This window comes from Staurois parvus, unplaced genomic scaffold (genome assembly GCF_062004578.1).
Source record: "Staurois parvus isolate SC_StPar_1 unplaced genomic scaffold, SC_StPar_1.0 ptg000155l, whole genome shotgun sequence".
Lineage (NCBI taxonomy): Eukaryota > Metazoa > Chordata > Amphibia > Anura > Ranidae > Staurois > Staurois parvus.
Window position 1 is genome coordinate 31,774,917 of NW_028317951.1, and position 13,650 is coordinate 31,788,566.

General features: G+C 40.8%; 1 protein-coding gene and 1 long non-coding RNA gene across 2 annotated transcripts in view; one reads left to right on the forward strand and one right to left on the reverse strand.

The window, feature by feature from the left end:
* ATP13A3 (ATPase 13A3) overlaps nucleotides 1-13,650 on the forward strand; it is a 215,695-nt gene that overhangs the window by 176,410 nt on the left and 25,635 nt on the right. The window contains exons 25-27 of the mRNA XM_089675655.1: nucleotides 5,146-5,255; nucleotides 5,580-5,676; nucleotides 6,137-6,209. Coding sequence (XP_089531781.1) covers nucleotides 5,146-5,255; nucleotides 5,580-5,676; nucleotides 6,137-6,209 — 280 coding nt within the window. The remainder of the gene's footprint in view (nucleotides 1-5,145; nucleotides 5,256-5,579; nucleotides 5,677-6,136; nucleotides 6,210-13,650) is intronic.
* The window catches only part of LOC149463396 (uncharacterized), a 352,919-nt gene that overhangs the window by 150,688 nt on the left and 188,581 nt on the right, over nucleotides 1-13,650 (reverse strand). The gene's annotated exons all lie outside the window — the stretch shown is intronic.

Consider the following 13,650-nt stretch of genomic DNA (forward strand, 5'->3'; position numbering starts at 1 on the left):
CAGGAATCCAAGGCCTTTCCTCTGTGGGCAGGCGGACTCTGAAGCGTGGATTCACCAGTATCCAGGTCTTCCAGAGCTCTCTAAAGGTGGGTGCAGTCGTCCAATGGTTAATGGAGGCTCCATCTCTGGCAGGACAGCTGTGGATCAAAAGCTCCTCAAAGGAGTCAGAGTAAAAGGATGCCCATAGTGTAGTAGTTTGGAAAAACAATTTATTGCACAAATCCAGGTAAACAGCAGGGCATATAAAACCAAATGGACTAACCGTCCAAAGTAAAAAGATGGCCACCAGTGCTCCTCGTTGCTCTGGCGGCGTGGCGTCAACGGCGTTATTGTCTCCTCAGTCTGACACTCCCCTCAGACGATGAGCGGGTGCACGAAACGCGTAAGTAGGAGACAGTAACGCTGTTGACGCCACACCATCTTTTTACTTCAGAGTCCGCCTGCCCACAGAGGAAAGGCCTCGGATTCCTGTTGTCATCCCATAGTGACCTTTGACGACATCATAAATAACACACGTGCATTCTCATGCGCCTTCTGGTGAGTGCGCATTGCTTTTTATTTCTATATATGCACTTTCACCGAGTCCAAGAAGATGTATGCTTAATGAGCACTTCAATCACTTTATGAACTTTTATCAGCAATTGACATCGGATTACTACCTCATGTTCATTTAACTTTTTTAGCGCCACACATCATTTTGTTATGTTTAGAATGTATTTCACATCTGTGTAATCTTTTCAAACTTGGTGCTAAAATCTAATCACTTGGAGCTAAGGCCTAGGTGAATGAGTATTGCATTACAGGTCATGAACTTTACCACCTTTGTGGCTACAACCTTGAAAAGGCACGTAGGCACACCCTCTGCCCTCTTTCCACATGGAAATTTGGTACAGGACGGTCTGCACCCTGTATAGTGCACCCTACTTTGTGAGTACCCCACAGGGAAAAAACACTCACCTGTAGCAATATAGTGAAATCCAAGAATAGAGAGGAGCAGCAAAAGCTAATCTAAACCGTCGCTTTGCTAGGGTCTCGCGTGACTCTGCAGCTCAGAGTGCCCAGTCTTCCCTATCACTTGAGCAGGAAAATCTCCTATCACCTGTCCCTGCATTCATAGCTGTTTACATATCATGCACACAGCAGGCAGCTTATTCGTCTGCAGAGGAATTTTCTGCATCCAATAGCACTATTCCTTAGCGGATTGCTTTAATACGGCCAGTTACTTCCGAAGATCTATTCTGTGATGCTCTTCCCCTTATCCACCACTCAGTGCTGCCTACTACAATGCCTAGCCATACAGAGGCAAGCAAGAAACCGGTTCAGGAGGACTGGGAGACCGTTTTATATAGGACCTTAGATAATATCTGTCTCCTAAGCCCAGATGCACAGGATACTATAGCCTCACACAGACAACCTGCTGATAAGAAATTGTTTAGCTCCACTATTCAAGAGGAACTCAGCGCTATTGGCCCCTTCCCATCTCATCATACCACTTTGTTTAATAGAGAGACATGCAATCTTAAATTGTTTCTCCTGTTCACATTCAAACAAAAGGAACAATCTATGAAGATTTGTTGCAATCCAGGAAAGATTTTTCTCCAAAAATCATCACAAAAACTCTATCCTATAGAAACAAGACTTTACTGTGAGATGGGGGAAACCGATAGTGGATCTAACCATCTTATATTTGAATACCTTTCTTGCTATTTCACCAAGAGGTATCCTTGCCTTTAAGGATCCTATACATAGAAAATTTGAATCCCTCTTTTTAGTCTGACAGGTCAATCCTTGCAGCCAGCAATTGCTGCTTCGTCGATCTTTGACATGGGACATGTGCAACCAATGCTATCCTGCTTTTCAGGATCTAACTTTATTGGAGCAGCTGCAGTGGTTACCTTCTCCTTTTTTCACTGTGTTGATGCTTAACCACTTGAGCTCCAGAGGATTTACCCCCCTTAATGACCAGGCCTCTTTTTGCTACTCGGCTCTGCACTAATTCAACTGATAATTGTGCGGTCATGCAATGCTGAACCCAAACGAAATTTACGTGCTTTTTTCACACAAATAGAGCTTTCTTTCGGTGTAATTTGATCACCTGTGCGCTTTTTATTTTTCACGCTATAAACAAAAAAAGGCCAAAAATTTTGAAGAAATACAATATTTTTTAATTTCAGCTATAAAAAATATATAGTAAACTTAAAGTTGGTTATAAATTTAGGCCTAAATGTATTGTGCTACATGTTTTTGGTTTTTGACAGCGCTATAGAAGTACCTGTAATAGAAGTAAAATAAATGCGTCAACTGAATCCAAAGCAAATTACATCAAATAATGAACATTAACATACAGTACTTTGCAGTAAGTGTCCTTAAATTCTCAAGACAATCCAAAATTTTCACTCGTGAGTGCCCTAGAGTTAGGTTTCTGAATGTGAATGGCTTTTTTTTCCCCCCAGCTTACGACAATAGGTATTTGATAAAAACCCCGTGTTAAGCCTAGTACACACGATCAGAAAATCAGATGAAAAATACTGCTGTCGAAGCAGTCATATGACATTCTGACTGTTAGTATACATCTTTCATCCGAAAGGCCTCTTTTTGCTATTCGGCGCTACACTATTTCAGCTGATAATTGTGTGGTCATGCAATGCTGCACCCAAACAAAATTTACGTCCTTTTTTCACACAAATAGAGCTTTCTTTCGGTGGTATTTTATCACCTGTGCACGTTTTATTTTTCGCGCTATAAACAAACAAAGACTTAAAATTTTGAAAAAAACAATATTTTTTACTTTCGGCTACTAAAAATATATAGTAAACTCAGTCATAAATTTAGGCCAAAATGTATTCTGCTACATTTTTGGTAAAAAAAATCCCAATAAGTGTATATTGATTGCTTTGTGTGAAAGTTATAGCGTCTACAAACTATGGTATAAATACTGTAATTTACTCCATTTTTCCGCTATACTGCGCTCCGCTAGTTTAACGGACAATTGCGCGGTCATTTAATACGGTACATAAATGAAATTTACATCCTTTTTTCCCCCACAAATTGAGCTTTCTTTCGGTGGTATTTGATTGCCTGTGCGGTTTTTATTTTTTGTGCAATAAAAAAAAAGGCTGAAAATTTTGAGGGAAAAAAAACAATATTTTGGACTATTTGCTATAAAACATGTCCAGTAAAAAAAAATGCAAAAATCTAATTTAGTCATAAATTTCTGCCAAAATGCATTCTGCGACATGTCTTTGCTAAAAAAAAAAACCTAATACGTGTAAATTAATTGGTTTAAGTGAAAGTTATAGCGTTTACAAATGGCGGGAAATACTGGGATTTTTAGGGTTTTTTTATACTAATAATGGCGGCGATCAGCGAATTATGGCGGCGATCAGGGACTTATGGCAGCGACCAGCGACTTATGGCGGGACTGCGGCGGACATTCTGACATTGGGGGGTACTGACTTGGGGTCACTGACATCCCGAAAAACACTAATACAGTGATCAGTGCAAAAAAAAAACACTGACACTGTACTAATGGCAATGGGGAGGAAGGGGTTAACTTTATTTTGCAGGGAAGGGTTATAGGAGTGAGGGGAGTGTTTTACTAGGGGGTGGGGGTGTGTACTGGACGGGACAAGGCTGATCGAGAAAGAGAAACTGTTCTTTCTCGATCAGCTCATCCTCGAGCTGACAGGGAAGTGACAGACAGCACAGCTACTGCAGCCGATCGCCGGGAAACAGACGCTAAGGAATGGCTGTGACCCGGCGACTCACATCTGCGGCGGTGATCCGCAGGACAGATAGGGCGGGGGCACGCGCGCCCCCTATTTGTTTACAAAACACACGTTTTAAAACGTGGTTTTGCCTGCGAGTGCCGCCCTGCCACCATATATATACAGTGGCAGGGCGGCAAGTGGTTAACAAGTCAACACATGTCTCAATATGTATTATGAATTTCCTTTGAAATTTTTGGGGGAAATTAATTGCTTTATAAGGATTCATAATGATTTTCGATGTTGGCTCCTTTGTTTATATGTTTATATAATCATTTTATTTTTAATATACCTTTTATTCTTCATGATTTTCCCCTGATTTATATACTAATTATCTTCATAACAACATCAGATATTTTTATTTAGTGATTTACAGTGCCTTAAAAAGTATTCATACCCCTTGAAATTTTCCACATTTTGTCATGTTACAACCAAATAAAGGTGAATGTATTTTATTGGAATTTTATGTGATAGACCAACACAAAGTGGCACATAATTGTGAAGTGGAAGGGAAATGATAAATAGTTTTCAAAATTTTTTATTATGAAATATCTGAAAAGTATGCTGTGCATTTGTGGCAGCCCCCTTTACTCTGATACCCCTAACTAAAATCTAGTGGAACCAACTGCCTTCAGAAGTCACCTAATTCATAAGTAGTCCTCCTGTGTGTAATTTAATATCAGTGTAAATATAGCTGTTCTGTGAAGCTCTCAGAGGTTTGTTGGAGAACATTAGTGAACAAACTGCATCATGAAGGCCAAGGAACACACCAGACATGTCAGGGATAATGTTGTGGTGAAGTTTAAAGCAGGGTTAGGTTATAGAGAAATATCCCAAGCTTTGAACATCTCTTGGGACACTGTTCAATCCATCATCCGAAAATGGAGTATGGCACAACTACAAACCTACCAACATATGGCCGACCACCTAAACTGACAGGGCATGGGGAGCATTAATCAGAGAATCAGCCAAGATGCCCATGGTAACTCTGAAGGAGCTACAGAGATACACAGCTCAGGTGGGAGAATCTGTCCACAGGACAACTATTAGTAGTGCACTCCACAAATCTGGCCTTTATGAAAGAGTGGCAAGAAGAAAGCCATTGTTGAAAGAAAGCCATAAGAAGTCCTGTTTGCAAGAAGCAACGACTGTGTCCGTGCATCTGACATCAATGGGGCTGCTTGCACTGGGCACCCCTGTGCAGGTAAAAACAGTCCTGCAGGTATAATGTATAGTATACCTTGTGTGAACAAGGCCTTATTCACAGCATACCATGAATGTAACTGTTTTAGGAAACTGATGAGTTCAGTTCTGCTTTAAGTTCAGTATTGGACTGAATTAATTTTGAGTTTTCCTACTGTTGGTGATTTCTTCACAGGCACTAAAAAGAGCCCATGGCGGTATCTCACTATCCGAGTTAGAAGCATCTGTAGCATCACCCTTCACATCCCGGACGTCCAGCATTGCATGTGTGCCAAACTTAATACGGTATAGTACAACTTTCCTATAAGCTTTTTTTTTTTTTCTTTTTATTAACAAAGGATCTATTTATGAGGTGTGCCATTTAAACAATACAGTTTCATAAAGCCTCAGGATACTCAAGTTACCCCTATTCTGCACTGTGTGAGCTGTGCCACCAGTCAGACTGTGGACAGCCCTTCTATTGTAAGGGAAGTTTGGTAATTTTGTTGTATTTACTAGCTTGCTTTGTTTGCTTTTACAGTAAACTGAATTTTATCTTTAGCTTATGTACTTTATTTAAGAGATTATAATTGTCATGCTATACCTGATGCTCTCTACTTTGTCTTGTAGGGAAGGGCGTGCAGCTTTAATCACTTCATTTTGTGTGTTCAAGTTTATGGCTCTGTACAGTATTATCCAGTATTTCTCTGTCACACTGCTCTACTCTGTGAGTATAGTCTGCCGATTAGTGACCCTACACAACCTTTTACTTATTGTACCATATTTGCTATATAACCATTTATTTGAGCTTTCTTCAACTGAATTAAAGCACTCTATCACTGTTTAACATTTTTAACTTTCTACATTACTAATATAAAAAAAAAACTTTTAAACATCATCTGCCTTCAGTAGCGGTAATTTTAGACCCATTTAAACACTTTTGTTTGTTTTATGTATTTTTGCAAATGCCAATATAGCACTTAAAACATGAAAATGTAGAATCCCACCCATGTCTTCATACATGATAAATATGCCATTAGGTACATATTTTTTATTCTATACTTTATATACATGCATAATTTCAAAATAGTTTTTTCTTTAAAGTTTTGTGAAGCCATTGCTTTAGCACTAAGTAGCTGCAGATCTTGAAAAGCAAATGTATTTTTGTCTTTTGCTTGTTTGTCTAGATCCTAAGCAATTTAGGTGACTTCCAGTTTCTCTTCATTGACCTGGCAATCATACTGGTTGTTGTGTTTACAAGTAAGTGTTCCCATTGTTCACATATTTTATGCCATTCATTCTCTTCTGTTTGGAAAAACCTGGGAGTGGTGTAATTCTGTTAGGGCAAACAAGAATACCATAGGAGTATTGAACCGCATCCAATCCGCAAGGCATGTGAAACTGGCGGTGCAGATTTAGTGCGATTTGAAAAAGTCATGAACATTTCCTGAGCAGTGCCGCCAGGTTCAAGTGCGGATTACAGATTAATTACTTCTATGGGAGCCGTTTCTTTTTTTTTTTAATTTAAATATTTATTTATTTTCAATATAATATACACATTTCTTCATCAATTTCACATACAAAAAAAAAACATTTTCCGAACCCTTAATTACTTTTCAACCCCTAATTTATTCCCTCTACCACCCCCGAACCCCCACCAAAAACCCACCCCGCCCCCTACAATGCCTCCATTTTCCCAATTAATAAACCCTCCCTCTCTGCATACTTCTAATGATTTTCCCCATATAAAACATACAAGAACTTCCTCCTTATCCTAAGATATTACTTCGTAGATCTTGCTACAAAATCTTCTCATTTTCTCCACTTCTTAAAAAATAACCCCATCTTGTCTACTTGCATGTAATATAATTTCTCCATCTTACATATCTGATTTGTTCTTTCTACCCAATCCTCCTCTCTCGGTATCTCTGGTCTATGCCAAAACCTAGGAATCAGACCTTTAGCCGCGTTCAAGTAATGCCATACACCAGAGTCTTTATATCTATTTACTGGTAGATCTGTACTATGCAATAGACACACCTCAGGGTTCAATCCTATTTTTATCCCAGTGATTATTGAAATTAATTGGACTATTTTCTCCCAGAAGGTTTGTATCATTGGGCACTCCCACCATAGATGATATAAGGTACCTATTCTTCCACATCCCCTCCAACACTCTAAAACCTTTTCCCCATTCATCTTGTGTTCCACGTTTGGTGCAATGTGCCATCTCGATAAACATTTATAATTTACCTCCACCTCTCTCATACTTATATTCTCGTGTATCAACCTATATATTTTCCCTTGTTTTTCCTCATCTATCTCTAGTTCCAAGTCTCTTTCCCAATTTGCTATATACAGTGGCTTTGTGTGTGTGACTAACTCGGTGAGAATCTTATATACCTTAGCTGTGCCCCGTTTCCCATCTCCACGTGCGTCTAGCAACCTCTCGAACGAGTTCCAATCCCTTCTCATTCTCAAAGGTTTCGGAAGATTTCTAACAAAAAGTTTTAATTGGTGATATCTCCATTCATCTATTTTAATAAAAAGTTCTCTTTTATCTGTTTTCAAGTCCTTAAGTGTTCTCAACTGCTGTCCATCCATTCTATCTCTCAGTTGAATATTCTCTTTTTTAAACCATTTTCCTATACTCTCTTCCCTACCTGGGGGAAAAAAATCTGTGTTCCTAAGTGATATTAATTGTGAATTGCAATCCCATTTCATATGTTTGTGCAAATTATCCCACACCTTAAAAACATTTACAGTGAAAACACTTGTGGAATCTTTTAAACCTCTATACTTTGCTGGGACCCATATATTTTTACTCAGGGTAGATCCGCTTAATTCATTTTCAATCTTAACCCACCTTTTCCCCTCTGGGTTGTGTGTCCAATCGTACATTCTCGCTAAGATTACAGCTCTATAGTACCTCTTTATGTCTGGCATTCCCAATCCTCCCTTCTCCTTATTTCTACTCAGTAGGTCGTATGATATTCTAGGTTTTTTATTTTTCCATATATATCTTGTTAGCATCTTTTTTATTACTTTAAAGAATACCTCCGGGATTTTAACTGGGACCATCTGAAATTTATATAAGATTTTAGGTACGATTACCATTTTTATCAGATTTATACGCCCTATCCAAGACGGGTTACCTCTTCCCAATTTCCTTAATTCCTCCTTGATCTCATTTAAGAGGGGAATATAGTTTAACTTATATAAGTTCGTATGAGAAGCAGATAATTTAACCCCTAAATACTTTATCTCTCTATTTTTCCATATAAAAGGGAATTCTTTTTGTATTTTTTCTTTTTCGCTACTTGGGAGATTAACATTTAAAATCTCAGTTTTTGATGGATTAATTTTCAGGTTTGCTAGCTCCCCATATTCATTTAAGCTCTTCATTAAGTTGGGAAGTGTTATCCTCGGATTTCCCACATAAAACAACAGGTCGTCAGCGAAAGCTGCCACTTTATGTTCTTCACCTCCTATCTTTACCCCTGTTATATCTATATTCTTCCTAATTGTTGCCAGCAAAGGTTCCAGCGACAGTACATACAGCAATGGGGACAGTGGACATCCCTGTCTAGTTCCATTTGACATTCCTATAGTATCTGACTTCTCCCCATTAACCACTATAACCGCGGAAGGTTCTCTGTACAGCTTTCCTATCCACTCTCTCATTCTTGCTCCCACTCCTAAAGTCTCTAGGGTATCCATCATAAAGCTCCAGTTTACTCTATCAAATGCTTTTTCAGCATCAATCGAAAGCACCACTACCGGCGTTTTCCCCTTCTTGGCCTTCTGGATAAGCAACAGAGATCTTAAACCGTTGTCTCTGCCCTCTCTTCCTGGCACAAATCCCACCTGATCTGCCTGGATCCAATCTGGCATTAGATCTTTTAATCTATTTGCTAAGACCTTTGCATATAACTTTGTGTCGATGTTCAGAAGTGATATTGGTCTATAACTGGAGCATTGAGAAGCATCCTTCCCCTCCTTTTGGATTAATACCACATGGGCCTGTAAAGATTCCCGCCTCATCTCCATCTCTCCTCCCAGGGCATTCATATATTCCTCCATTTTTGGTAGTAACAAGTCACTATATTTTTTATAGTACCTCACTGTATATCCATCTGGGCCTGGGCTTTTCCCCTTTGTGGTACTTTTTAATGCACTTTTTATTTCTTCCTGCGTTATTTCCATATCTAGGGAATTCAATAGATCCTCACTTAACTTCGGTAATCCTGCGTTTTTAAGATACACTCTTCTTTTTTCTCTACTCTCTTTACCACCTGTATTGACTAGGTCTTGAGTGGCAATATTATACAACTTACTATAGTATTCTTTGAACACCCTAGTGATCTCTTTGGTAGAATAAACCATTTCTCCTTTGGGATTTCTTATTTTTTCTACATAATTCCTGTTTTTCTTTTTCCTCAAAGCTCTCATCAAATATCTACCTGGTCTATCTGCCCATCTATATCTCTCACTAGCAACTTTATTAAAGATTCTTCTCTTCTCCTCCTCCAACAATAGCCTCGTTCAACTTCCATCCTGTCCCTCCTGACCAACATCTCCCCCACCTCAGTTTCAATGTAACCGGAGCATGATCAGAGATAGAAATCTCTTCAATTTCTATTTTGTCCACCCTATCTATGAGTTGGTGGTCAACTAATATGTAGTCCAGTCTGGAATACATCCCGTGGGCATTAGAAAAGTATGTGTAATCTCTCTCTTTTCCATGTGTCACCCTCCAAATATCCACCAATTGACACTCATGCAACACGCCCTTCAGGGTTTTCAAAGCTCTACCTCCCTCTCTCTGCACAGATGATGTCGTGCCCATTTGTGGGTCCATGCAAAAATTTAAATCCCCCGCCACTATCAGAAGACCCTCCTTAAATGCCATCAATTTTCTCAAAACTCCCTTCAGGTATACCTCCGGTCTCTTATTTGGGCAATAGATATTCACAATTGTACATTTCTGTTCTTGTAATCTACCCTTCAAAAATAGAAATCTCCCCTCCGGGTCTGTTTCTCTATCTTCAATCTCCCACCTTATATTCTTTGCAAACCCTATTGCTACACCCTTAGCTCTTTTAATTGGGGAATCAGCACAGAACCATGTTGGATAATTTCTTGAGTACAACTTTACGTTTGATTTAATCTCTAAGTGAGTCTCCTGCAAAAAAACCACTAAAGCCTCTCTATGCTGCAACTCCTTGAAAACTTTAAACCTCTTCCCTGGGCAGTTCAAACCTTTTACATTATATGTTAAAAATCGCAAATTTTCCATCAGTCTTGTATCGATTTATTCTTATTCCCCACTCTAGCGTGCAGAGGCTTAACCCTAAAATCCCCCCTAACCCTCTTATCATGTTTCCCCCCCCCCACTCCCCCTGGTTACCCTCCCACTCTCACCCCTCCTACTTACTCCACCCCCCCCCCCCCCTATTTAGGCCTTCAAGCTGCCTATCAATCATTTGTGGTAATAAACCCACCTTTGATTTTTATACCTGGGGATTGAACTCCTCCCATGTACGGCTCACCCCCCCTCCAACCACCACGGTTTCCCACGCTTGCTTTATTTCTTTATCCTTAGCGGTGCGAGTTAGAGAGAAAGTTAGGGAAAAAAAAAAAAAAAAATCACACTACCCCAACTAACTCCTCGCTACCCCTCCCCTACCTACTTCCTGCCATGCTTCTTTTCCCCCAATACCTATTTCTATCTCTGTTTCCCATCCACTGATCCTCGTTCTCTGCAATTCCAGTCTGTCACAGAGGTCTCTTAAGTCCTCAGGAAATCTCAAATATGCTGTAACACCGTTCTTCCAACCGATTAAACACTCTGGGTTACCCCATCTGTATTGCACATTCCTTAATCTCATCTGCTCTAATAGGGGCCTCAAAGCTCTTCTTCTCCACAAAGTCTCGTGCGATAAGTCCGCAAAAATCTGGAAATTTATATCTCCATATTGAATAGTTGTTCTTCCTTTAGTCCTTCTTCAAATCTCTTCCTTATCTCCATATTTTTGCAACTGAACAATCACATCTCTTGATTTTTCCTTCGCATTACCTTGTTGGAACTTTCCTGCTCTAAAAACTCCATCCAGTTTAATTTCCTCTGTTTCAGGTCTGTCCATGATGGAGTTTAACATTTTACAGACTATTTCTTGTAGTTCTCCCCCTTTCAGGATATCTGGGATTCCTCTTATCCTCAAGTTGCTTCTCCTGGACCTGTTCTCCTATACTTCTATTTTGTACTGCAGTTGTTTCTGCATATTCCTCATCATAGCGGACCTTTTTTCTAAGTCTGTAATGTCTTGGGTATGTTTGTTAATTTTTCCCTCCATTTCTTCCGTTCTCATTAGCAGGTGCCCTAGGTCCTGACGTATATTTGTCATTTCTTGTTTAATATTTTTTTTTCAGGTCCTTAAACATTTCAGCCATCTCTCTTTTATTTGGCACTTGTAGATCTTTTGCCAGGTCTATCCTCACGGAATTTTCTATCCACTGTTGGTTACTACTTTCCAGGCCCAATGACATTCTAGGACTATTCTCCAAGGAGGTTTCCATTTCCCCTTTTTCATTTCCACTATTGGCCCTTTCTGTAGTCGCATTCCCCTGGGAGGTGTATTTTTTAATTGTACCCGTCTGGGACCCTTTAAGCCCACTTCCTTTAGCACTTTTATTCTTCATATCTTCTGCACTGACTGTGCTCTTTAATCAGAGGGAAATTTTAAGCTGTATATTGGGGTAATGATGTCAGACAGGCTCTGTCAATTTAACACTTCCTTTTCTTTTCCCACTTCTCACTTTCCAAATCCCCTGGGAATCCCCCTTTGGGCAATTTTAAAGTCCTTTCCCACAGGTCAGCAAGCTTAAATAATTACATATGGTTCTTGCGTGTGGACTCACCCTTCTTCACCCACTCACCCAGTGGGTCGACTTAGATCCTCAACCGTCCACTCATTACACCTGGCCAATGTCTCTGGGGGATTCCTGCAGGGTCTCCTATGAACTGTGGATGTGGGTCCTGTTCCTCTTTCCTCTCCTGTACGGTAGGTTTGGGTTTTAAGCCGGCGTCTCTGCTCTCCTATCTGGGACCCGGGACTTGACAGGGAACCGGCCGGCGTCTCAGCTTCCCAGAGCTCCCTTGCGGCCAACCCACGTGATCGCTCCTCCTTACTCCATCTCCCCGGCAACCAAACAGCTCATCGCGGGTCACCGCAGCGCGATCACCTCCCTGAGCTCCGCTCCCTTCCCTTCAGAGCGCCGGCATCTCTCCCCCTGGAGACCTCCTTGCTCAGGTAGGTCTCCACAGGTGTAAACATAGGGGGTTTCCGTGGTGGTCTTTGCTTGGAGGTTGTCGGAGAGCAGTCACATCGTGCTCTCCGGCGCCGCCATGGTTAGGCTCCTCCCCATCGGGAGCCGTTTCTAAGAGCCGATTCACACATGTGCGGTGTGGATTTAAATTAAACTCAGGTTTCACAGCTAATTGATACAGTAGTTGTTCACCGGTTCATGTCAGGTGTACATCATGTTCAGGACAGGATTAGCTCAGGATTTTATCCTGTTCACACATATGCTGTTTAGAAACCGTTCCCATAGAGTTCAATAGCCTGTAATCCACACCTGCTCAGAAACGGTATATGACTCTTTTTCAAACCGCACTGAATCTGCACCGCCAGTGCAACGGACATGTGAACGGGCACCATAAGAAGCAATATTTTTTTAAAATGTCATGCGGATTGGATGCGGTTCAATCTGCATGTATGTGAACCGGCACTAAACCGCACATGTGTGAACAGGATAAAATCCTGACCTAATCCTGTCCTGAACCTGATGTAAACCTGCCATGAACCGTTGAACAACTACTGTATCAATTACAGTATCTGTGAAACCTGAGCTTCAATCCGTACGGCACATGTGTGAATCAGGTCTCAGTCTGAACTTTTAGCCACAACATTTATTGCCGGATCATTTTACCGTCTACAGAGGACAGTGATATAGACTGATTTACGCTTCAGAATATTGTTTAATTTTTCCTAAATTTTTAGAAGCCCCAACTGCCCTTGTCACATCATGTACCTTTTAGCTGTAACCTGTCTCTTTACAAATCCAGTTTCCAGCATGCGAAACTCCAGTTTCTTTATCATATGTCAAGAAGTCCCCTCCCAGCATAACCCCTCCCCAGTAGGCAAGGCTTACTTTTTTTGCTAGTGGCTAAAGGTAATGATCACAACTAAGCAGCTCTCTGCACAATAAATAGCCAGCTTCTCAAAGGATCCACCCAGGATGAGGAGACTAGTTTTCTCCAAATCCATTCCTTTGGCTAATGGTCACTCAGGGGAATGGTACCTGGACCCCGCATGGGACTATGCAGGAATGGCCTATAATGTTGCAGGTCGGCCCTGGACCCTGCATTTTGGAACCCCGTGCAATGATATATTGCCTGGTGAACCAGCAGTGATCCCCAGCTTAGAAATCTAATCCCTGAAGGCCCTCTATGACAAAGTCCGCCTTGGTAGGAGAAGATTTGACCGCCTAGAGGGTCCTGCAGCTGTACTGGTTAGTGCCCTGTGGTAGCCCTTCTGGTGACACCGTAACTGCTTTGCAGCTTTTTATTTTTACTTTTCTTGCTTTACTTTACATTTTATAATCCTCCCATAGCAGTACCAGAGCTGAGGGGTAACTT